At 41.0% G+C, this 26,349-nt stretch overlaps 1 protein-coding gene across 1 annotated transcript; it reads left to right on the forward strand.

Moving 5' to 3' along the window:
• Window positions 1-2,509: 2,509 nt before the first annotated feature.
• KPNA7 (karyopherin subunit alpha 7) lies at window positions 2,510-25,479 on the forward strand. Its single transcript, XM_039880342.1, has 10 exons — window positions 2,510-2,575; window positions 4,245-4,373; window positions 11,881-11,963; window positions 12,402-12,670; window positions 14,019-14,101; window positions 16,377-16,640; window positions 18,110-18,343; window positions 19,801-19,983; window positions 23,118-23,264; window positions 25,338-25,479. Exons 1-10 carry the CDS (start codon window positions 2,510-2,512, stop codon window positions 25,446-25,448), a joined length of 1,569 nt encoding a protein of 522 aa, XP_039736276.1. The 3' UTR covers window positions 25,449-25,479.
• The last annotated feature ends 870 nt before the right edge of the window (window positions 25,480-26,349 follow it).

The following is a 26,349-nucleotide window of genomic DNA, read 5'->3' on the forward strand; positions in this document are numbered from 1 at the left end:
TAACAGCTGATGTGTAACGGCTGTGGGAACTCAGGTTCTGTAGGAAACAGCATCTGGGCTGGTTTCCCCACCTGCAGAACATAAACTCTCAACCTTACTATTAATGTTGCTTCATTTAATCCTGAGTATCCTACATTCTTGGCATGTAGTCAATGTATTTTGGCCATTGGGCCCTGAAATAAGCCCATAATACTAGTCTCGAGATCTATAAAATGCCACATGTCCTACATCAGAGATATAGGATTTAGCTTCTCATTAAACCCAAACCTCAATTCCAACTGATAGTCCTCTTGAAACGTTATTATAGCAACTGGAAAACTCTTTTGAGGTGCTCTTTTAAAGGGTGTTGTAATTAATAGCAATGATTTATCTTTTGAACATAAAAAGCAGTGAGGTTCCATAGTGTAATGGTTAGCACTCTGGACTCTGAACATAAAATGCAACTCTTTTCTTCCTAATGGGGCAGAATATAAGATTACTTAAAAGTAGATGAAAGGATAGGACATGGTTATGCTCTAATCCGAGGTTCCAGGGCTGAGATTGTCCTGCAATATAGGGTCTCTCCTCTTTCTGATGTGCTGGCTTCTGATGTGGGAGGTAAAGCTGCCTCCAGCTTGAAATTTTCATTGACTAAATCTAAAGCCAAAGCCAACTTCTATGAGATGATGTCTCTGCTAAATACACAGAAACTGAAGGACTATGGGTGTCACTGAGGCCCCTCTACATAAGAGGTGGGGTGGGGATGAGGAGGTGACCAACACGACTTTGTTAACAGAATGATTGGGAGCTTCCTCTATGTTCCTTTGAACCGCTGTGTCACTATCCACCTCTCTAGGTTGGGCTCTGACAGGGGTCATGGCAGGTAGACAACTCCAGAAAGCAATTTGCATTTCCCATTTGCAGATTTGTGGACCAGTTATAGGCTATTTTTGGCCAAGCTCCTAAGGAAACCAATGCTTTAAAACAGGCCAAGTCACCACAATGAAGCCTCAGCTGATGTGTTCTCCTATCTTGCTGTGGCTGGTTGGTGGTGCTTTGGTTTGGGGACTTGCCCCTGGCCTGGTAGCCGCTGTTTCCAGCAATGCCTTTGAAACTATATACTGTTGTCCTGTCTCAGATTCCATTCTTTCTCATAGTCTCTTGCTGGTCTTTGTTCTTTTGGGCCCTAATATAAAGTCATCAAGACTCAATTCTTGTTCTGTTCTCACATAGAGTTCATCTCTTCTTGAGACATCAGACTTAACTCTCTATTCACAAAATTCTCCAAGTTGTCGACACTGTCTTTTCCAAATTGATAGGTCTAGATTAGTCTTTTCTATCCAAATTCTCTGCTGTTATGTACTCAAGAATAGAGTCAATAGACTGGTTTTCTTTATCCAGCTTTCTCCTTTCTAGCATGGAGTCTGACCCATTCCATATACTTGAAAACAGACAGATATTCATTATGCATATGTAAGAAATGTCATTCCCTCCCACCTTGTAGAAAGTTCAAACTTGGCCCGATTTGAATAACCTCCTCTAACTGAGGGCCAACGACCTTTGTGATCTTATCACCCACCACCCTCATCCAACAAATATTCGAGTACATACTCTATGCCATGCTTTGTGAAGGGGCGAAGGAGTCGTACCTAAGACACACATGGTCCCGTTGTCATTGGGAGTAGGGGAAGGAAGATGCACAAGAAAATGTTGGGTGGTGGTAAAAGCTATGGAGAAAATAAAACAAACCGAGTGAGAAGATACTTAGATTCTTAGGTGAGAAAGAGTTGTTGGGGACGGGGTGGGCTGGGACCAGCATGCTCAGGGCATCACAGGGAGTTTCAATTTTCTTCTAAGATCAGTGGGCCTCCAGTAGAGAGTCTTTAAGTGAGAAAAATGACACGATCAGATTCTTTTCTTTGAAAGATCACATGGCTTCTGTGGAGAGAACATATTAGAATAAGGCAATGGTGAAGAAGCGGGGATAGTTGGGAAGCAATTGCAGTAATGCAGGTGAAAGATAATGGTGGTCTGGTCCCGGGTTGAGGCAGTCTACCAAAAAATTAAAAGAAGTGGATCACGCTTGAGCCTGTCCTGACCCAGTGTCCCAGTGGATTTGGTGTGGGAGGAGAGAGCCATCTTTCTCTCGTAGCTTGGTTAGACTCCTCACTGTCCTGCATGTATGCTCTGTATAGAACTCCTTGGACACAGCCACATGGAAGGTTCGGTACTTTACTTCCAGCCTACCTGAGCCATCAAAGGCCTAGTTCGGACTACACTGCCTTTAAGAGGTTTCTTGTACTCCTGCAGCCCAGGGCTGCTCCCCTCCAAGTTCCCACAGTGCTCATCACCTACTGACCTGGCATGTTGATGCCTGTGGAAGCGGACTTCCTGAGTCTGCTCTCCATTCCCCTGTGAGTCCTCTAAGGGCTTAGAGCTCAACAGCTTTAACATAATAACCCACACAATGGACACTGAATATCTCTTTGTAACTGTCCTGCCGACAGGTGGTTTACTTATTCCAGTCAACATGCCGACTTTAGAAGCTCCAGAAGAGAGACTGAGAAAATTTAAGTACAGAGGCAAAGATGCGTCTGTGAGTATGAAGCAACTGCCTCACTTTATCAAGGACTAGCACAGTCAAAAGCATGTGACTGAAATGCATCAAAAATGGAGTGGAGGGTGGAGAGAAGAGGGTGACAAAGCAAATACAGCAAAATGTTCATTGTGGATAGGCGCATGGGTGTTCGCCAAATCCTTTCAAATTTTCTTTCTGTGTGTTTGAGATTTTCGTAATAAAATATTGAGGGTGAGGAGGACGAAAGTTCAAGGACGTGGGAGTCAGGCAACTGTTGGCTTAAATCAAGGTCTCCATGTGATCTTGAAACTATTAATGCAGAGCTTTAGTTTTTGCATCTATGAAACAGGGCTGATAACTTCCTCTTAGGGAATGCATAGCAACGTCAAATGCCTGGCATCAAATGCTTAGCTGCAGCTACTCATGTCAAGAAGGCTTACCAAGGAGCTAAAATGTTTGCAATACAGTATGGCCAGCAAGCGTGTCTTCCAGAAATAGAACTCGGAATTGAAACGTCCAGACTGTTCTTCTAGCCGCTGGGCCAAGCACAAGGGCCTGGGGCAGGGAGCCTGTGCTGTGTGTGGATTCTAACTCTCGTTAAGTTCCTCTGGTCTCAGTTTTCTGGCTCTAGCTCTGTGTCTCACATCTGTGTATATTGATTGTTGTATCATACAAGGTTGAATATGTCTTGGGAATCTGAAGGACAGGTGAGGATGAGAAAGCACAGGGTCACAGCTGGCCGGTTAGGATACCACTCAGAGCCAAATCACTGTTACACCCTTTCAGACAAGCATCACTGTCTGGCTCCCAAGACCACTACAGATGAAAGGAAACCAATTAGAACAAAAGAATTGAACCCTCTGTGGAGAGCAGAGGGAAGGGCCAGGAGATGAGAAGGGAGAATACACAGGGACCACTTAGTGATGAGGCAACAGTACAATTGGCTCAGTGGGCCCCAAAGGTGTCCCTGCCTTGTCAGATAACACTACAGTGACCCTATTTTCAAGCAAGAAGTACATGGCTTGTGTAAGGAGCCAAAATAGCTAATATATATAAACTTCCTTAAATTAACACTTAAAAGCCTTCAACCTAAAACTCGTCTATCCACATAGGTTAGATCATTTCCCCAGGATTCTCAATACTATAAGGTCTGAGTTTCGCTTGATATAAAGAGGGTTGTTTATATTTTTAATTTTAATTTCCCTCACTCCGGTCTCCAAGTAAAACTCTTGGGACTGGATCAAGGTTTGAATGAGCTAGAGAGCAATTCCCTAACAGTGGTCATGGTCAGGGGCATCCGGGCCTGGGCGTTCCATTCACAGCCCCAGCTGTCGGTGCACAAGCGGAAGGCCCAGGCCTGCTCTCCAGGAGCTAGTCTGCACCAGTGAAGATGCACTTAGACTCAGGGCATGGATGCTTTGCTCAGATGTCTCTACAGTTGAGAATCCTGGCCCGCCATGGGTTTATGTGATCTTTACTTTGGGAAGAGTGACTATTTTCCTATCTATGGTGTAGTAGGAGAAAGCAGAGGAGATAAATCAAGCTGAGACTAGCTGTGTGAACATAACTCTTCCAGCCTGTTGCATCCGTGAAATGACATCAGATGCTTTATACGGTGTTCTAAAGAATAAACATGACAACAGCCTGGCTTCCTAGTCCTGAGTGTACCAGTTCTATCCCTCACTAGGCAAGGCGGCAACAGCGGATAGTGGTCAGCCTGCAGCTCCGGAAGGCCAAGAAGGATGAGCAGGCCTTAAAGAGAAGAAATATCACCAGCCTCTCTCCTGATCCTGCTTCTGAACAACCAACCAAAGAGGTATGCTGGAACATGGCGTTTAGAGCACTTGTGTGTAAAATAATATCCTTAGGAAGTTTCTCTGGCTTGAAAATGTTTGGTTCTGAACTTACAAGCTCTGATTGAGGGTCTTGAAGGAAAGGGGTGGAGAGATAATGATTAATGTCAAACTGGTTTTGCCAGAAAGCTAAGGGTCCTTATCTTTGTGGCTGTGAGTCTAGGATCTGTATTCTAACGGGGAAAATTTATTTGCCACCACTTAGCCAGAAACAGGAAATGAGGGGTCATGAAGTTTCTCTTAAGAGGCGTCTTCTTAACATGTGAGGACTTGCAGGGGACTTGCATACTGCTCCCTGCTGTCAGCCTTCTCCATCCACCCTAACCTCACTCAGTACAAATCCTGGGTTGACTTCCTGGCCAACACTGTTTTTGCAAGTCCTTTCTAGAATGCCCTGACCAGGAGGTTCCCCTTCTTAGAACTCCAGTAGCATTGTATCATCATGCCTTTTATGATCCGCCACTGTCTGTGTCCCTCTTTCACTATCCACATGCATCACTCCGCTGCGCCAGGCTTAGAGAGCAGAGATTGGTTCAATCCGGGCAAGTGGACCTGACATTTGTTCTTGGCCATCGAATAGAGTAGCTGTAACCATTCTGAGTTGCTGTAGGACTCTGCACCGTATCTCTCCTTAGCTTCACTTGTCTAGGATAGTCCCTAAGAGTCCACCCAAGGAAGATGAAACTACAAAATGAAGGAGTTGTTTTCTTTTTTATCCTCTATTAGCATGCCTTTAAAAAAACTAAAATATAATTCATATACCATAGAATTCACCCCCTTTGAAGTATGTATATTCACAAGGCTGTGCAACCATCACCACTAGCTAATTTCACAACATATTCATCACCTCAAATTGAAACCCCATACCCATTAAGCAGTCACCCCTCAATCCTTCTTCCCCCTGGTGACCACGAATCTACTTTCTGTCCCTACAGATTTACCTATTTTGGATATTTCTTATAAATGGAATCACGTAATATATATGCCCTTTTGTGTCTGGCTTCTTTCACTGAGTATCATGTTTTCCAGGTTCAACCATATTGTAGTATCTATTAGTGCTTCATTCATTTTGTGGCTGAGTAGTGAATGTTTCATTGTATGGGCATGACACATTTTATTTATCCATTCATTAGCCGATAGACATTTGAGTTGTTTCTACTTTTTGGTTATTATGAATAATGCTGCTATATATATTTGTGTACAAGTTTTTATGTGAACATGTTTTCAATTCTTTTGGGTACATACCTAGGAATAGAATAGGGTCACATGGTAACTCTATATTGAACTCTTTAAGGAACTGCCTGTGGTAAGCTGAATAATGGCTGCCCAAACGTCTCCATCTCCTAATCCCCAGAACCCTATGGTTGTCACCTTATATGACAAAAAGGACTTTGTAGACACAATTAAGGATCTCGAGATTGGGGAGATTATCCTGGATTATATGATGGGTCCAATGTAATCACATCGATCCTTATAATAAGAAGGATGAAGGACAAGTCAGAGCAGAAGGTGATATGATGAAAGCAGAGATTAGTATGTTGTGCTTTAAAGATGAAGGGAGGGGTCCCATGCCACGGGACACAGGTGGGCACCCTGGAAGCTGAAAAAGGCAAGGAAACAAGATTCTCCCCTCGGCCTCCAGGAGGAACCAGCCCTGCCAACACTTTGACTTTAATCCAATTAAACTGATTATGAACTTCTGATCTCCAGAACTATGAGAGAATAAGTTTATGTTCTTTTAAACCACTAAATTTGTACCAGTTTTTATAGTAGCAATAGGAAACAAATATGCTGCTAACTGTTTTCCCAAGTAGCTGCACCATTGTACATTCTAACATTCTTACCAACACTTGTTATTGTCCATTTTGGGATTATAGCTATCTAGGGGGTGCAAAGGGCTATATTATGATTTTGACCTTTTTCTTATGACTAATGATGAGCATTTTTGCACATGCTTATTGGCTATGTGTATATCTTCTTAGGAGAAATGTCTATTCAAATGTTCTGCTCATTTTTTAAATCAAGTAATTTGTCTTTTTATTGTTGAGTTGTAAGAGTTCTTTATATATCCTTGATACCAGATATGACTTGCAAATATTTTCTCCTATTCTGTGGTTGTCTTTTCACTTTTTTTGATAGGTTCCTTGAAGCATAAAAGTTTTAAACTTTGAAGCTGTCCAATTTATCTCTTTTTTTCTTTGGCTGTTTGTCCTTTAGGTATCATATCTAAGAATCCACCAAGGTCATGAAGATTTACTCTGTCTTTTCTTCTAAGAGTTTTATGGTTTTAGCTCTTATATTTAGGTTATTGGTCCATTTTGAATTAATTTTTTGTGAATTTTGAATTAATTTGAAATTTGAATTAATTTAATTTCATTGTTTTGCACATGAGTATCCAGTTGTCCCCACACCACTTGTTGAAAAGACTATCCTCTCTCCATTGAACAGTCTTAATGCCCTTGGCAAAGATCAATTAACCATAAATGTGATGGTGTATTTGCGGACTCTGAATTCTCTTTCATTGATCTACATGTTTATCCTTATGTCAGCACAACACAGACTTGATTTCTGTAGCTTTGTAGTTGGCTTTTGAAATTGCAAAGTGTGAGTCTTTCGACTTTGTTCTTTTTCAAGATTATTTGGCTGTTCGGGATTCCATACATTTCCATGTGAATTTTAGAACCAGCTTGTCAATTTCTTCAATAAATGTAGCTCAGATTTTAATGGATATTGTTTTGAATCTATAGATCAATTTGTGGAGTATTGCCATCTTAATGATAAGTCTTCCAATTCATGAACATGGGATAATTTTCAATTTATTTAGATCCTCTCTAAATTTATTTATGAGATTTTCAGCATATTTTACACTTTTGTTAAATTTATTACTAAATATTTTATTTTTAAATGCTATTGTAAATAAAATTGTTCTTAATTTTAATTTTGCATTGTTCATTGCTAACGTATAAAAAATTAAAATTGATTTTTGTACGTTAACCTTGCAACTTACCTAAACCTTGTTTATTCATTCTAAATGTGTGTGTGTGTGTGTGTGTGTGTGTAGATTCCTCAGGATTTTCTACATCTAAGATCATGTCTCTGCAAATAGAGATGGTTTTACTTCTTTCCAATCCAAATGCCATTTATTTGTTTGTTTGTTTTTTATTTATTTATTTTTAATTATTTAGCCTAATTAGCCTTTCTAGAACTTCCTATATTATGTTGAATAAAAGTAATAAGGCTTGACATCCTTGTCTTGTTCCTGATCTTAAGGGAAAAGCTTTCAGTCTTTTATCATTAAATAAAATGGGAGATACTGGTTTGTACTTATTTCTTGTAATGTCTTAGTCTGGTTTGGTATCAAGGTAATGCTGGACTCATAAAATGAGCTAAAAGTTCCCTCCTCTTCTATTTTTTGAGAGTTTATGAAGGATTACTGTTAATTCCTCTTTAACTGTTTGGTGAAACTCACTAGTACCTATGCTTCTCTTTGTGTAATATTTTTTTTTTCCTTTCTATTTCTTCTTGAGTTACTTTTGCTAGTTTGTGTGTTTCTAGCAATTTGCCCCTTATTAGATTATCTAATTTGTTGGCATATTCTGTTCATCTAGTTTCTAATCTTTATTTCTGTAAGTTTACTAGTAATGTCCCCACTTTCCTTTCTGGTTTTAATAACCTGAGTCTTCTCTTTTTCTCTTGGTCAGCCTAGCTAAAGATGTGTCATTTTTATTGATCTTTTGAACCAACTTTTGGTTTCACAATCCCTGCCCCACCACCACCATTTTTCCATTTCATTTCATTTCTTTCCACTCTAGTATTTAATATATTTTTTTTGTTCTGCTGGAATTTAGTTTGCTCTTATTTTTCTAGTTGTTTTTTTTTTTAAGGTATAAAGTTAGATAATGGGTTTGAGATTTTTCTATGTTTTAAATTATGCATTTATGGCTATATATTTTCCTATAAGCTCTGCTTTAGCTGTAGCTTACCAGTTTTTCTGTTTTTGTTTCATCTCAAAAACTATTTTCTAGTTTCAAAAAAAAACACTATTTTCTAGTTTCCCTTGTGATTTCTTCTTTGATGCATTGATTATTTAGGAGTTTGTTGTTTAATTTCCATATATTTGTGAATTTTCTATTTTCTTCTATCATTGGTTCCTAATTTTATTCCATTGTGGTTGGAAAACATACTCTGCATGATTTCAGTCTTTATAAATTTGTTGACATGTTTTAAGGCCTAACACATGGCCTATCATGGAGAACATTCCACATGCCCTTGAAAAGAATATGTCTTCTCCTGTTCCGTAGTGTAGACATCTGTGAGATCTGGTTAATTTGTAGTGTTGTTCAAGTCTTTTGTTAACTTGATATTCTATCTAGGTGTTCCATCTATTATTGAGAGCAGGGTTCGATGTCTCCAGCCATCATTGTTGAATTTTCAATTTCTCTCTTCAGTTCTGTCTGTCTGTGCTGCATGTATTTTGAGGGCTGTTGACAGATGCATATGTGTTTATAATTATTGTATTTCTGTTGGATAAATTGATTGCTATAAAATGTCATTGTCTTTAGTGAAAATTTTTGTCTTAAAGTTTGTTTTGTCTAATATTAGTATATCCACTCTAGCTCTCTTCAGTTACTGTTTGCATGGCATATTGCTTTCAGTTCTTTTATTTTCAACCCACTTGTTCCTTTGAATCTAAAGTGTGTCTCTTGTAGATAGCATGTAATTGGTCATGTTTTAAAACTTTAAGCTGCCAATTCTTGCTTTTTATTGGGAGTGTTTAATATATTTACATTTAATGCAATCACTGATAAAAATAGAACTCATGTCTGCCATTTTGCTGTTATCTATGTCTTATGTTTTTTTTGCCTTTATTCCTCCATTACTGTTTTTTATGTTAAATATTTTCTAGCTTAATATTTTAATTTCCCTGTTTCTTTTGCTGTATTTTTTAAATTATTCTTAGTTTTTGTCCTGGGAATAGTTAACATCTTAAAACAACCTAGTTTGGAGTAATGTCAATCTAATTTCAATAATATAAAAAAATTTTCTCCTATATAGCTTCATTCACCCCACCTCCTTTTGCTCTTATTGTCATACAAGTTACCTCTTTACACATTTATATGTATCCACCCATATAAATTTATAATTATTGTTTTTTGCAGCTGTCTTAAATCATATGAAAAGAGTTACAATCAAAAACATTTATATTTGTGTATGATTTTTGTATTTGCCAATATATTTATCTTTACTGGCGTTCTTTATTTCTTAACGTGACTTGAATTATTGTCTTATTTCTAGTACCTGAAGAACTCCTTCGTAGAGTGAGTTCCTAATAAATGACTTTCTGTTTTGTTTATCTGAGAATGTCTTATGTTCTCCTTCACTGTATTATGATAGGTTGCTGCATATAGAATTCTTGCTTGACAGTCTTTCTTTCAGCATTTAGAATGTGTCATCCTGCTGCTCTTTGATCTCCATGCTTTCTGGTGATAAGTCAGCTCACAATCTTACCGAGGGCTCATATGTGATGTGTTGCTTCTCTTTTGCTGATTTTAAGATCTTCTCTTTGTTTTTGGATTTCAACAGTTTGATTATGATGTGTCCAGGTGTTCATCTCCTGAGTTTTTCCTATTTAGAGTTCTTTAAGCTACTCGAATGTATAGATTAATTTGTCATCAAATTTGGTAAGTTTTTGGAAATCATTTCTTCAAATATTCTTTCTGCCCCGTTCTCTCTCCATCCTATTATGCATCATATGTTGGTATGTTTGGTGGTGTCCCACAGATCTGTAAGGATCTGTTAATTTTCATTGTTATTCTTTTTTACTTATCTTTCTCGGAGTGGATAATCGCAATTGACCTATCTTTAAGTTTACCAATTGTTTATTTTCTGTGTTCAAATCTGCCCTTGAGCCCCTTTGGTGAATTTTTCATCTCAGTTTTTGTATTTTCCAATTCCAGAATTTCTAGTTGGCTCCTATTTATAATTCCTATCATATTTTCTATTTGGCAAGACATCATTCTCATACTTTCCTATAGTTCTTTAGACATGGTTTTCTTTACTTTGAACATATTTAAAGTCTTTGTCTAGTAAGTTTAATGTTTGGGCTCCTCAGGGACAGTTTCTATTGATCGTTTTGTTTCATGTGTGCCTGCTGTACTCTGCATGTCTTACAATTTCTTAGACAACTGGTCATTTTCAGTAATCTAATGTGGTCACTTGGGATATCAGATCCCCTTTGGCCCAGGGATTTTTGTTGTTGCTGGTTGTCATTTGTTTGTTCCGTGACTTCTGAACTAGTTTTGTAAAGTCTGTATTCTTATGTGACCATTGAGTTCTCTGTTCAGTTAGCTTAGGGGTCAGTTAATGATTGGAAAGATTTCCTTAAACCCTTGGAACTAAACGTTCAACCAGTCTTTGCTGAGGGGTCTATGTGCATACTGTGGCATGCCTTCAACACTCAGCCAGGCAGTTGACAACCCTGCTTTAAATCTTCCCTGTCTGCTTGCACGTAGCATCAGAGCCAGTCAGAGGTGAGAGCTTAGGGCCTTCTCAGCTTTTTGTAAGCATGTACATAGCCCTGTATATGCATAGGGCCTTCTAGATTTTCAGGATGTCAGAGCTTTCAAAGCCCTCAATGAACATCTCATTCTCTAGCTTTTCCTTTTAGGTTTTTTGGTTAGTCTATTGTTTGCCCTGACTATTATTCAACATCCCCCCTTCCCCAAGCAGTTGTGAAGTTAAATAACTTTACTTATTTAATTATTTTTTAACAAATACCCTCAGAGAAAAGACTTGTACTGTGTGAGATCTGAGTCAAAATAAAGAAAATCTTACAAATGGGATCTCCCAGGAAACTACCGGACAGGTCAAATAATAATTCTCTGGGAATGAGATTTTAAGGGAGCATCCAACACATTTTGCCTTCTCCAGTGGCTGCTGAGCTATTGGTTTTCAAGGCTACTGTGGAGCCGGAGGTGGGTGGGAATAAGATAAGGCAAAATATCACAATGCTCACTGTTCTTACTTAGACCTAGTCATTTTTCTTGAAGAGGAAAATTCTCTTAGGCTTGAATAAAACAAATTGCTGCAGGCCTTTGGTCAGTTTCTAGAGTTCTGAAAAGTTGATTCCGACTATTGTCAGTTTTCCTGTTTTAGTGGAGGAGAGTGTTTTTGGAGGTCCTTACACTATCATTTTTGTTGACATCCATTAGCGTGTTCATACTGCATGTGGTAAAAAGGGGCTGGGGTTCCAAGTGGAGATAGGTATTACCTCTCTCCCAGAGCGCGAGGAGTGTCCAAGAGTTCTATGAATCCACCAAATGTTCTTCCCTTCCCTAATATAGACCAGCATGCAGACTGGGACATACTGTTCAAGCCAGCTTGCTCTGATCAGTTAGATGGCTAGATTAGATGACCACCTTGGTTCCTTTTGGCAGAAACTCTGACCCAAATATGTGTGTCTCCTTGCAGGTCAGCCTCACCCTGCAAGAAATAATCAATGGTGTGAATGCCTCAGATCCAGACCTATATTTCCAGGCCACCCAGGCAGCCAGGTATCACCAAACAGATTTCTGCTATTTACAGGTTCATAGCTAGAAATGAGCTCCAGTGGCCTATTTGGTTTCTTGACAATAGCAGAATGCCGACACAATATAAGGAAAGGCTAGTCCATCCAAAAGTGAGACAAAATATCTCCTCTACACTGTCCTTGAAAACAACTTAAGATATACAAATGTTGTCAGAGATGAATAGCTTAATTTGAATTGGCCTCTACAGAAATCTCAGTGATAGATAATACCTGAAAGGGAAAATGTTGCTTCACCACTGCAAAGTGCTATAGGCTAAACTCTAGGATATTAAGTAGCTCTGGCCCAGCGGTTTGTCTCTCGTGGTAGCTGGGAATGCCAACTACATCTAGAAAGGAGATTCTAGTAACCTGATTCACGTGACTTGCTTTTTGGTCTTTGTTTTGTTTCTTTCTCATTGCAAAGGAAATTACTATCCCGGGAAAGGAACCCTCCTCTAAAACTGATTGTAGAAGCGGGGCTCATTCCCAGGCTGGTGGAGTTCCTGAAGTCATCACTTCACCCCTGCCTGCAGTTTGAGGCAGCCTGGGCTCTCACCAACATTGCATCGGGGACTTCGGAGCAGACTCGGGCTGTTGTGGAAGCAGGGGCCATCCGGCCCTTGGTTGGGCTCCTGTCCTCCCCGCATATGACTGTGTGTGAGCAGGCAGTGTGGGCCCTTGGAAATATAGCAGGTGAGACTATCCCCTCAGGGGGCTAAGAAAACAGTGGGCCGGGCATGTGGCATGCCATGGGCGTCCTTTAGATAGTATTTCAGACTTGGTATTTTAAGTATAAATGCCTAGAAATGCTGAGGAAAATACAACTGGCTTTTCCAAAATTCAGAGTCAAGTTCAGAGCCCAGAAATTGAAGCTGAAACCAGATAATACAGTGCATATTTAAGCTACAGGCTGCCTAGGATCACCTGCTAGTACCAGGTCCTACAGCCTCAAGTCTTAATGGCTCAGGAACAAAACACAAGCCTTTGACTCATGCAGCGTATGCTTTATGACAGACCCTTACATAACCCAGGACCCTAAAAGAATTCTACCTCCAGTGAAAGTTGCCAAAGGAACATACAAAAAAATTTCTTTGCTTGGGGTAAAAGTCTCGCCTATAAACATAGTTCTAAAATTGGCCTTGTAGATTTGGGACTTAATGCTGTATTCCCTGTGTCCAGGAAAGCACAAGCTGGAGTTAGTGCTGCAGGGTTGGAAGCTCCTGGATTTCTGGCTGAATATTAATACAATGCTCTCTGGGGGAAACGAACTCAGTTGCATCTCTCAGGATTTTGACAAAATAAGATCAGCCAAATATTAGCATTTCAAGTTCAGAGAATCAACACCCCACTGTGACTGAGTCAGCAGAAACAAATAGTATGATTAGACCTCCAAGGACTTCAGATATTGGGATTAGCAAACACAGAATATAAAATCAGTCTGTTTTTTAAATGCTTTCAGAAATAAGGCACCTATTGCAGAAACTTTGTCTCTTATCTTGCTTGATTCAGTAAGGAACAGGCAAAATTGGGTGGTATAATTTAACTTTGCCTTGCCCAATGGTGACTTCTAGTGGTCTAAAATTGCTATTTTAGCCAAAGTCACAGATAGCTGATGGCTAACACCTAGCTATCTCCTAGATTTTGTTCTGAGTTGCATTTGGAAGCTACTGCCCTGTGTCAAAGTCTTCTGGGAAGACAATTTGGTATGCAATGGCCTTTGTCTTCCTGAGAACCATGCTGTAAAATGCCCTCAGCATTTAGAATCCACTTTCTGGGCCCAGCTGGCTGGCTTCTTTATGCATCCACAGACTCTGCCTATGGCAATTGCTGCGGTGTGGTACCTGCTTCCCACACTAGGCCAGTCCACCCAGCTAGCATGTTGGAAACCCAAGATCCAGTTCAGGGCTATACTGCCTACACACCCAATGCAGGAATGAGTTTTAGACTCTCACCTTTTACACAGACTTTTAAAAAAATAAGTCAGCTACCCTAGGATTCTCTTTGTTCCTTCTTTGAATGTCATATTCTTATCTATTTGTAGGTGATGGCCCAGAATTAAGAGATTTTGTTATCTCAAGCAATGCCATCCCACATCTACTGGCCCTGGTCTCATCAACCATACCAGTGAGTGTCTTTAAATTAGAAAACCTACCTAGGTAAGAAGTTCCCAAAGTTCAGAAATTGAGAAAGTTCTTCCGAATCAATGTTGGGCCATGCGGTTACTGCCTGGCCCCTTATGATGGCAATTATAAAGAAGTCCTAGGACTGAACATCACTTTGGGTAGAAATTGATCCAAATTTGTCCTCAGCAGGCAATATGGCTGATCTTTCTTTTGAGGACATTGGAAGAAGTCCATTAAGGTTTTTCTAAGCTTATAGTCCTGCAAAAGTAGGTGACTAAGCTCTCTATTCAAGGGGTACAGATAGAATTAGTGGCTCACCAGTTCTTTTCCTAAATAACAGGGTCTAGGTTTTGAAGCTTAAAGTCAAAGTTGATTGATGTGGCAACAAGAGAGGACTCCCTGGATTAGAAATTAAATTTGGGTTCTAGCTTTGCCTCAAACAAAAAATGAAGAGAAGGTAGCTTCCAAAAGCCAAGGGAATACACACCTAGCCTCAAGGGGAGAGAAAACCTGATATGATTGATTCTGAAAAAGGCCAGCATGACCAAGGGAGTTTTCAAGGAGAGAGCAGTGTAAGATGGGAAGTAGGGCAAGGGACTTGGACATCATCCAGGTGGCACAAGGAAGCCTTTAGAGCAGTGGTCTCAATCTTTTCAGCACAAGGGACCAGGGCTCCTATGAGAATCTAATGCCCAATGATCTGAGGTGGAGCTGAGGCAGTGAGGCTAGCACTGGGGAGCAGCTGCAAATACAGATGAAGCTTCTCTCGCCCGCCACTCACCTCCTGCTGTGTGGCCTTGTTCCTAACAGGCCACGGACCACTACCAGTTGGGGACCCCTACTTTAGAGTGTTTCAAGGCAGAAAGTGAAGTGGTCTGATCTTTCAGAAAGACCCTTCTGGCTGCTTGTTGTAGGATTAAAGCAGAGGGAAATGGTGAAGCAGATGGATCCTGGGTACCACTCTTCTAGACATAGAAGTGAGAAAAAAAAAAGCAAAGATGCCCCAGGTTCTGGGTCAGATTATTTAGATGACTGTCCTAGAGAAATGAGGAGGATGGAGGGAAGAGGAAATCAGAGCCTTAGTCATATATATTAAATCAAAGCGAGTGAGAGGTACCATTGCAGCAACATCAGTGGATTTTCAAGTCTAGAAAATTGTGCACATATATGTCATCCAGCTGAGCAAGATCAACTAGAGCAGGGGTCGGCAAACCTAACCTGGCCAGCTACTTGCTTTTGTAAATAAAGTTTTATTGGAGCACAGCCATACCCATTCATTTACATATATATCATCTGTGGCTTCTGTAGTGTTACAAAGGCAGAGTTGACTAGTTCTAACAGAGAGACTCTCTGGGCCTGCAAAGGTGAAAATGTTTACTATCTGGCCCTTTACAGAAAGTTTGCCAACCCCTGACCTAGAGTGTGAGGAGAGCCCAGGACCAAGTCCTGGGGGCTCTGACCTTCAGAAGTCAGGCAGACCTGCCAAGAAGATTGAGAAGAAACAGCTCATTCGACAATAGAAAACCAGGTTTGGTGTCACAGATGCTACTAAATACAGCTGAGAGGGACAGTAAATTTAGGACTTGAAAGCAACTCTGGGATTTGGTGACTTGGAAGGAGCTGATTTCATCACCAACTTCAAAGAAGTAAGGGCAAAAACCAGACTAAATGGGGTGGAAGCGCAGATGGGAAGCCACAAGGTCAGTGGTGGATACAGATGGCTCCTCAAGGATGGACCCTGAAAAATAAAAGTGGGGCGATGGCAAGGAGGGTGCCAAGGGTCACGGTCGAAGTTTGCAGAGGGTGTTTTTATATGGATAGGAGTGATCCAGGGAAGAGGGGTCATCCTGGGGACAGAATCTTTAAGGGCACAAAGCGATGGAATCCATAGGCACGGTAAGATTCTCTTGATCCTTGAATAGAAGATCAGAAGTATGGTTATGACAAGTTGGTTATAGACTGATGGGAAGAACAAGTAACTCCCGCTTCATCTCTGTTTTGCCAATGAAAAATGAAATGAGGTCATCAATTGAGTGGAGTTGGAAAGGACATTTTGAAGAATATAAGGAAACCTCCATCTAACATTTGAATAGAAAGCATAAAGGTCATTCTCTGTGTTCCTAGTATACATCATGACCTAGAAAAAATTCCTGTTTGAAGCTCAGTTGCTCTGGTTCGTGCTGGTCAATAATATTGATTAAAGATGGCAAGGACACACTGCTGTTTGCATTTTTTTCTTCCCTGCACCTGATGCCTGAAGCAGTTTCTCGTTACAGATTACATTTCTGCGGAACATCACGTGGACCTTGTCCAACCTGTGCCGAAACAAGAACCCGTACCCTTGCCAAAAGGCAGTGGAGCAAATGTTGCCCATCCTCTCCCACCTCCTGCAACACAAAGACAGCGAGGTCCTTTCTGATGCCTGCTGGGCCCTGTCCTACCTCACCGAAGGCAGCAATGAACGCATTGGCCACGTGGTTGACACAGGAGTCCTGCCCAGGCTGGTTGAGCTCATGACCAGCTCAGAACTCAATGTCTTGGTAAACATCCCAGGTCCCATATGTCTGTGTGGGCCTCCCGATTAGAGTCGTGAGTCGAATTCACTTCAGCAAGCTCTGCTCCTTTCCCACCCCCAGGCCTCCCACACTCAGCCCTAATCCTTCACCTAGAGCAAAGCTTGTCATCTGCTCTTCCCTGGTCTCTGCTACTCTCTAAGCCAGACTCTCGAGTCTATTTTGATCCAAAACACTAGTGGGTATTAGGTAACATACTTTTTCTTAATGTGATAACTAAAAAATATAGAAAAGCACCGAATTAAAATTGCCTATAATCCCTCTACCCAGTGAACTCTTCTTTTGAGGCCTTTCCTCCTAATGGTCTATGCCAGTAGTCTAACAAATTGGCTAATACAGGATGTGTGTGTGTGTATGTATATTAATGTAAAGCTCTTGTAACATTTGAGTTTCTTACTCAAATATAGAAGGAAATTCCTTCTTATCCTCTTCCCAGTTCTCTAAGACTACTTCAGATATAGGTGAAAAGTAAGTAAAACCAGTATCAAATACTTTGCTATGTTACAAAACATGTCGCTTGCATAATATACTTCTTGAAAGTGTAGTTTAAAATATGGGTGCCCGTTTTGATTTCTATGCCTAATACTGTGTATTATGCAGCCTCAGTGATAATCTAATCTGAGATTAGTATAGTAGTCCTCAGATATCAAGGCTAGTTTGGGAGTTAGTGCTGGTGGCATGGAGGGTGTGAACAGAGCCTGTTCACGTTTATAACCCTATATTTATAACCCTATAAATTGCTTATTCTGAGGATTTAGGGCCTATATGCCAATCCTGGCAAGGCTGTGATTAGCTTATGGCACTACTTCCATTTCTCACTTGAGCAGTGAGATACTCACTACAGCATAATAGGCTAGGAAAACTCTAGAACTGTTGATGGGCCATGCTGAGCTGCCACTACAGTACAGAGAAACAAATAAATCCACAGTCAACCCTCCTAGGACAGATATCTTGAGCCCATTCGTAGACCCATCCTGGGGACCTTCAGAGTTATTGAGAGGGAGGTTGTGAAGATACCAACAAATGCCATTGGGATCTCATTAGCTCCAATTAAATATACAGCAGAAACTTGACACTGGTGCTAAATATAAATTCAGTAGATGTTATTAAATTATAAACACTACGATCAACTTCACAGTTTTCCCAGTGTAAGAATATAAAAAGGACAGCATATTTCTTAATAAAGGTATCCCTTGGCCTCTATCCCACTCGAGCCAGAACTGTTGAGAGGCTGTCAAGTACCTTTAAGCCATATCGATAGCCATCGGTTCACTGAATTCATAAGGGTTATGGATATAATCAAGTTCACAGGCTTCCAGACAGCCATAAGCATAGCATGACTCATGTTTGAGAGGGCACAGATCTCGGTGTGATTGTCACCTTCCACTGTAATATATTTGCAATACAAAGTTACACTTCTAATCTTGTTCTTCTAGACCCCCTCCCTCCGCACCATGGGGAACATCGTCACTGGAACGGATCACCAGACCCAGGTGGCCATTGACGCAGGAGTGCTGGGCGTGCTGCCCCAGCTTCTGATGCACCCTAAGTCCTTCATCCAGAAGGAGGCAGCCTGGGCCGTGAGCAATGTTGCTGCGGGGCCCCACCAGCACATCCAGCAGCTGATCACTTGCAACATGCTGCCTCCCCTGGTGGCTCTGCTAAAAAATGTAAGTGGTACACTCAGTGTCCACCACAAAAGTCCGCTTTCAAACTGGCCCTGTATTGAATTCCTTCAGGAATTCAGACACAGGCTAAGAAGCAAATGAATTGAGATCACAACAAAGCTATGAAACTTTAGTTTTCTAGCTCTCCTTTAAAAAGGAAGGGGTAGGGGCATCTCGTTTTGGACAATCCATGAAAAATTTAGAGAACTAAACAAGCATTGTTCAATGAAAGGGTGGCCCCACAGCTTAAATATCCAGAAAAATCTTGAGCTGGTAAAAATGGCTTATCTTTATGTAGTGTTAAAAGAATGTGCCATTCATTCTCTACTTGATGAAGGAGGAAAAAGATTTTGTTTTGTGTAGGAGGAAAAACATATCTGGTTATGGTGATATTGTACACTGAAGACAGGTGGCCTTTTGTGCATAAAAATCACCTTGATTAAAGTGGTAACATACACAGAAAATCCAGGTAAAAGTAGAAATACAGTAAAGCTTACTTCTTCCTCCTGATTTCCACTTCCTTTCCCCAGGACAATTCTGATCATCAGCATTTCTTATTGCCACCTTTTAATGGATGAGCTGTGTTTTCTCGCTTAGGCATTTCTGCTCTGAGGTTGGATGGCGAGCCCCAGGTTTTCATTAACTAGGAAAAGTTAGGCCAGGTATGCAACCCAAATCACAGCATTTTCCAATCTATTAGACACTTCCTATCCTGTGTTCTACTGTGAGTCTGTACATATTCTAATCAGAAATATCTTGTCATGAATCAAGAAATACTCTTATTTCAAACTGTGCCTTTTGAACTATAGCTTGCTTGGAGCCTTAAGTTGTTTGGTTTTTGATTTTTGCTTTAAACTGAGGTCACAATTTTCCCAGGCCACAAAATGAGAATAATTCTTCTGTCCAGGGATAGAAGGATCTGTGATAAATTACTCCCATATCTCTGGGCCAAATGCTTTTTATAAATACAAGGGATGAATTGAGTGATATTTCAGTGACCTTCTTCTGTCACCTCTGTGCTGACTCAGTCCCCAAGATCACATCTGTGCGCTCAACTTTGTAGCTATGGAGTTCCTGGCCCAAAGTGTTACTGGGGCAGAAAGACTAGAAATGTAGACATAGGCCGCTATAATCTCAAATTCAAGCATAATCCCTAATCTACATCAATTGCCTGGACTGGTTTGCCTTGGTTCTATTCTTCCCATAACCTGACTTAAGGAAACGAGTCTGTTTGAACCTAGAATGTCCCTCTAAAAGCCCGAATGAGTCTGCCTGCCTCTTTCTTGGCATCTCGAAGACACTGTCTTCTGCTCAAGATCTAGAGGCAAGTTGCCAAAGTGTTCTGTGCAAATTTCACATATAGTCCTCGCCATCACCAGCCTATCTGGAGACTGAACCAAGTTAGCATCACTGTGAGTTCTTCAGGGTCTGTAAAGAATGTAAATGTTCTCTTTCTGCAGGGAGATTTTAAAGTCCAGAAAGAGGCCATCTGGGCAGTGGCTAACTTCACAACGGGGGGCACTGTGGACCAGTTGATACAGCTTGTCCGCTCTGGAGTCTTGGAGCCACTGGTAAACCTGCTCACCGTCCAAGACGCCAAAATTGTCATCATCATCCTTGACATCATCACTTTTCTCCTCCAGGTGAGTCATTCTGAACAGGCTGCTTTCTAAATAGCAATCTCTAAACTTAAGGCATTTAATTTGTTTCTTCTGTTTTTTTTTTTTTTTTTTTTTTTTTTTTTTTTTTTGACATTGGTAAATTTTGCTTTTAATTCTCAATGGAGAGTCTTTAACTGTAAAAACTAAACCAAACAATTAACAGCCACAACAACATACTCAAAAAAACAAACTAACAAATTGGGTTTTGACTTGTCATTAGTAACAAAACTGAAAACTACTAAGGTTTGTCATTGACGTGGATTTTGTGTGTGTGTGCGTGTGTAGAAATGGTGATGGCACAAGTAAACAATTTGGTTTTTAAAACCGAAGTAGAATTCTCTTTCCTCTCTACTCCCCTATCCCCTCCCTCTGACCACACATTCTATGGATAAGAATAGCAAGAGGCCTTTCAAAGAGTGTCTTTGTGCCCTGCACTGCTTAGATGCTCAAGAGATGGCAGAGCGGAGTCCTTGGTCTCATAGAGCTGTGTGGTAGTGGGGAGGTGAACAGACACTTCAGGTAGGGAGGGATAGGTAACTATATCTGGTAAAGAAGTAGTCAGTGATGGCTCAGAGTGAGGAGGGCATGGTGATCCCTGACATGCAATTGTCAGGAGAAACTTCTCTGAGGAATAACATTTGAGCAAAGATCTCAAAGAAATGAGTAAGCCTTGTGGTATCTGGGGAAGAGCATTCTAGGTGAAAGGAAGAGCAGGAGGAGGGTGTGGCCAGAGCAGAGCAAAGCACTGGGATGGGGGTGGGGGAGGGGGTTCAGGTTCAAGGCCCCCAGGGGCCAAATCCGTAAGGTCTGTCACTTACTCTGAGTAAGAAGTTTTGAAGCAAGAAAAAAGTAGTCAATGAGCCCCACAACTAAGCCCTTTAGAAGACTAAAACAGGATACACTTAAAGAAGCAGCAGGAAGTTAGCTGGGATCGATCCTCAGGGGCCATGCTGGAGCTCCTGTTCTATTCAACTATATGGCTGGGAAAATGGACTACAAAGCCTTGAATTAGAAGTCTAGAAAATTCTTACTTCTGAAATAAAGTTAAGTTAAGCCAATATTTTTGTACTATTTGTGTCAGTTCTATTTTGCTAAATAACAAATTACCCTTTGGTGGCTTCAAACAAACATCATCTCACACAGTTCCTGGGGTTGGGAATCAGGGGAGAGTTCAGCTAGAAGGTTCTGGCTCGGAGTCTCTCGTGAGGTTCAAGATGTCAGTCAGCTGGGGCTTCAATCTCATCTGAACGCTTGATGGAGGCTCCAGGATCAGCTTCCAAGATGGCTCACTCACATGCCTGGCAAGTTATTCTCACCACATGGACCTCTCCATAAGACTGCCTGAGTGTCCTCACCTCGTGTCAGCTGGCTTCCTCCAGAGCATATAATCTAAGAAAGCAAAGTAGAAGTCCCCATGTCTTTTAGGACCTATAAAGGGTATCATTTCAACAACATCCTTTTGGTTACACAGGTCAGCCCTATTCAACACTCATGCCTACACAAAGGCGTGAATACCATGAGGCAGGGACCATCTGGCACCATCTTGGTTAAGATCCTTTAGAAAAATTCTAAAGTAACACCAGAGAACTCCTTTTGAAAGCCCACTTGAAGCACCCTTTTCATGTAACTGTCTTGGAAAGAACAGACCTGAGTCAAGAACAGGTTTGAAACATAGCCCAACTAGACACTGAGACTTTGAGCAAATCACACAGACAAAGAGTAGAGACTTGACAAAGTTGGATCTAACAAATTTGTGAAAGCACACTTGTGAGCTATAGAAATGTAACTTCATATGCTTCATTTAAATTAAACACTTGGGATTTTTTCTGGGGAGAGTCTGAGCAAATCACATCTGATGGACCAGCGAAGTCCAAGATAGAGGCACTTGGGACAGTACATTAGAAAGATCGAGCTGAGACAGAAAGCTTCAAATGGGCAGCAGAGTATAGCTGGGGTTCTTTGAAGTAACTTTGGGGCCATTTGCTGTTAAAGTCCAAAATCCTTCTCCAGGGCTTCTGCTGCCCTGGGTGGTCCCCTACGGCCCACTTTTCTTTCTGAGGCTAACCTAGCATGTGGATTCCTGCCCTAGTTTCTTCCCTCAAAACCAGTAACTCATTTGGACCTACAGATAGACCTAGAGGGTGTCAAGGCTTAGACAGACAGTACAGACTCTCATCAGGTAAACAGTACGGCCCAAAGAATGATGACTTTGATCCACAGGAGGTTTTTTCTTTCTGCTCATAAAAAAAGCAAGCAGAGACCTTCTAGATATGACAGCACAGTTTTTTCTTTATCTCTCTCCACTTTCCCCATATATGCTGTTTCTCTGAACTACTCCCTCTTCTCCTAAGATGCAGCACTTACTCCTTCAAAACTTTGTCCTCATGGTCCTTCTGCTGGGAATGTCATTATCCCGTGATCAACCTGGCACAGCCTTGTTCATTAAGATCTTGTATTACTTTCCAAGGCTTCTGGGCACATCTTCTCTAACGTAAACCTCTGATCATTTACTAGATTATACTTTCTTCACCCTAACAATTATGAGTTACAAAAGGCCTTCTCTAAATCACATCTGTATTTCTAGTTTTGTGTGCCTCACTTATCGCGTATAGACATATGTTGGAGTGAATGGATAGGCAGGCCCCATGATAAATCCGATGACCAGAACTGGATTAAACCCTCTCGCCTTGTTTCCGGGGACTACACAGTTTGCTGTGGTGTGGCTGCCGTTACTGAGGGCTTCCTGGCTTCTCTCTCAATGCTCTCAGGGAGTGCAGGGCCAGAACACCTGCATTTACACAGCATTGCTGGAACATTCTTGCAAACGGTTATTTAAAACAATTTCTATTAAATAAAATGGGGATACCTACTAAATAGCAATAGTGATATATTTATGGATGGCAGCGCATTCAGAAAAAAAAAAAAGGTGTATTTTGTGTGGTGAAAAGAAACCTAAGTACATATAAATATCCAAAGCGGGAAGACAATCATGTCAGTTTAGGAAAAGTGAAGCCCAGACTGCCTGTCCTGGAGCAGGAGCCTTGGTCAGATCCATGGGCCAAGCTGCACCCTCTTAGGCTTTTGCCCAGAATCTTGCTTCTCTCTCCCAACCCCAGGCAGCAGAGAAGCTTTCGGAGAAAGAAAACCTGTGTCTCCTGATCGAAGAACTTGGTGGGGTTGATAGAATCGAGGCTTTGCAACTTCATGAGAACCAACACGTTGCCCTGACTGCTTTGAGTATTATAGAGAACCACTTTTGTGAGGTAGGTAACTTCTGAGTGTAAAAGAGTGCCCATACCTCCTGGCGGGCCACCTCAGCAGGTGATCAGCTGGCAGGTGCCTGCGCTGCCACTGTGAGGTGTGTGATGGGACAGATGGGCTTCTCTGGTGACTTAGCTCTGAGTTTCTTCCCTCCCTGTGTTGTGTGGGCCGCCTTTGCATAGAACAGCCTTCTGGAACCTGTCCTAGCCCCATAGAAGCTTGTCCTGTTGCCTACGGTTTCAAATTTCACTCTTTTTTCCCTACTTGCATCCTTTGGAATGGGGAGTAGGACAGGAGGGGATATGATGCTAAAGTGACTTATTATTGAAAAATACAAACAACTGAGGCAGGCCAGCTTTTGAAACATTGTTTTGCTACTAACTGCATTTTGTCTCTTTCTAGAATATAATGTTTGGGGACAAACTCTGTAGGAGCAGGGAATAATGATCAGATAACCTTAGACATTGTTTTAAACTCTCTTTTATTGCGGTAAAATATACATGACAAAATTTACCATTTTAACAGTTTTTAAAAAGTGTACAGTTCAGTGGTATTTACATTCGGATTGCTGCGCAACTATCACCACTGTCCATCTCAGAACTTTTCATCTTTCTAAACCAAAATTCTGTATCCATTAAAAATTAACTCCCCACCCACCCCAGTAACCACCATTTTGCTTTCTGTCTCTGTAAGTATGACTACTCCATGTACCTCACTTAAGTGGATTCATACAGTATATGTCTTTCTGTGACTGGCTTATTTCACTTAGCATAACGTCTTCAAGGTTCATCCCTATTGTAGCAAATGTCAGAATGCCTTCCCTTTTTAAGGCTGAATAATGTTCCACATTTTATCCAGTCATGCGTTGGTGGACACTTGGGTTATTTCTATCTTTTAGCTATTGTTAATAACGTTACTATGAACATGGAAATACAAATGTCTCCTCAAGTTCTCGCCTTCAATTCTTTTGGGTATAGACTCAGAAGCAGAATTGCCAGATCATATGGTAATTCTATTTTTAATTTTCGATGAACCACCATACTCTTATTCATAGTGAATATACCATCTTACAAGGGTTACCATTTCTCAAAATCCTCACCTATACTAATTTTTCTTTTTTTTATCATAGCCATCCTAATGGGTGCGAAGTGGTATCTAAATGTAGTTTTGATTTACATTGTGTTAGATATTTTTCATATAAGGAAAATGAGCTCAAAATTCTCAAGTGGCCAGGTAAAACATGGGGTTAGGGGTTTAAAGAGCGAATGATACTCTGTTAGGTGTCAAACTTGAATCATCAGCAAAATCCAAAGCCATACAGTAAGTGTGACCATGGTGGTGATTGTTGCTAACCAGCAGCAGCTAATCTTGGTCTGGGACCAAGGATGCTCTCAAAGCAGAGAAGACCCAGAGTGGTGATTAGTATCATCTGAATTTAAAGCTTCTGTGAAAACCTGGTAATTAGGAGACCTGTCTATTAAATAAGGAGGTTCGGATCCATAGGAATTGTATAAGGGATCCAGGTTGAAGACGCATCTAGAAGTAACAACCACACCTACTTGTATCCTTACTCACTGTAAGGCTAGTGTTCTGAGTAGCAAAGCTGCATTTAAAAATAAACCAAACACAAAAGGACAAATACTGTATGATTTCATTTACATGAGAGACCTAGAGTAGTCAAATTCATAAAGACAGGAAGTAGAGTGGTGGTTTCCAGGGAGTGAGGAGTCATTAAAAGGGCACAGAGTTGTGCTTTGGAAAGAAAAAAAGTCCTGGAGATGGATGGTGGTGGTTGTACAACAATGTGAAAGTACTTAATGCCACTGAACCCTCCACTTAAAAATGATCAAAGATGGTAGATTTTATAATATATGTTTTATCACACACACAAAAAAAACACTGCATTTAAGGTCCATCCTGAGAAATTTCAATGGTTCCCTCCTTCAGTCTTTCCTCTGAGGGAGCCTTGAGGCCAATTTAGAGCAAAGTCTAATCCACAGAAGATGTTAAGGAGTCACTTGTGTGGTAATGTGTTGAGAGCCTAGAAGGGTCACAGTATCTCTTCTCCCCTGAAGGAAGAAGAAAATGGCACAATATTGCCAGTCCTGGACCAAGATCATGAATTCTTAAAGTACTTGAAAAACTACCAAAGCTCCACAGCTTCTGAACCAAGGACCAAACCCTGAAGGTTAACTTCTTTAAGAAGCAGCACTCCTGTATCTTGGTGTACCCCGGTATAAAGCTTTTTAAACTGAACGTTAATAAAATTTTTGACACTGTCACTTCTATCAAAAATGCAATTAAACCACTTGTGTCTTAAAGCAATATGGATTTCACCTCCTAAAAATATGTGGTTTAATGGTTACCTTTAAGGATCTCAAAGTAAGATCTTCAAAACAGAGTAGAATGATCTGTAGCAATCTAGACAGACTTTGACTTGTATATTTGGTTTAACCAGTATTAAACATGGGGATCCTCTTCCCTTTTTGTTTTTATGTAATGCCTGATAATACAGAACAGTTTTCAGGGAAAGCTGTGTGGGCCATCAAAAGGGAATAAAAAGGAGAGGGACTAACTGGGATGGGAAGGACCTAGAAAGACAGCACTAGGTATTGATAATGGATTCATATAATTTGAGTGTAGAGATTAGATCAAGTTATACACAGCAGCAGTCTCCAACCTTTTTGGCACCAGGGACCGGCACTCCTACGAGAATCTAATACTTTATGATCTGCAGTGGAGCTGAGGAGGTGATGCCAGCACCAGGAAGCGGCTACAAATACAGAGGAAGATTCGCTCCCTCACTTACCGCTCACCTCCTGCTGTGCAGCCTGGTTTCTAACAGACCACGGCCATTACTGGTCCATGGTCCGGGATTTGGGACCCCATATATAGAGCATCACACCAAAATGTCAGGCCCAAAGCATGTATTCACTGGTCTTTGATAGGTGAGGAGGAAAGATGTGAGTGTCCATCTAAAATACTGCTGGAAGACAGTTCATGTTCTCACAAACTTCTCATCCAGTGGTGAGAATAAATCTACGATTTAGTGGACACTAGACCTGCCAATCAGTATTCTCATCTCCT

This window comes from Pteropus medius, unplaced genomic scaffold (assembly GCF_902729225.1).
Source record: "Pteropus medius unplaced genomic scaffold, Ma_sr-lr_union100, whole genome shotgun sequence".
Taxonomy (NCBI): Eukaryota; Metazoa; Chordata; class Mammalia; order Chiroptera; family Pteropodidae; genus Pteropus; species Pteropus medius.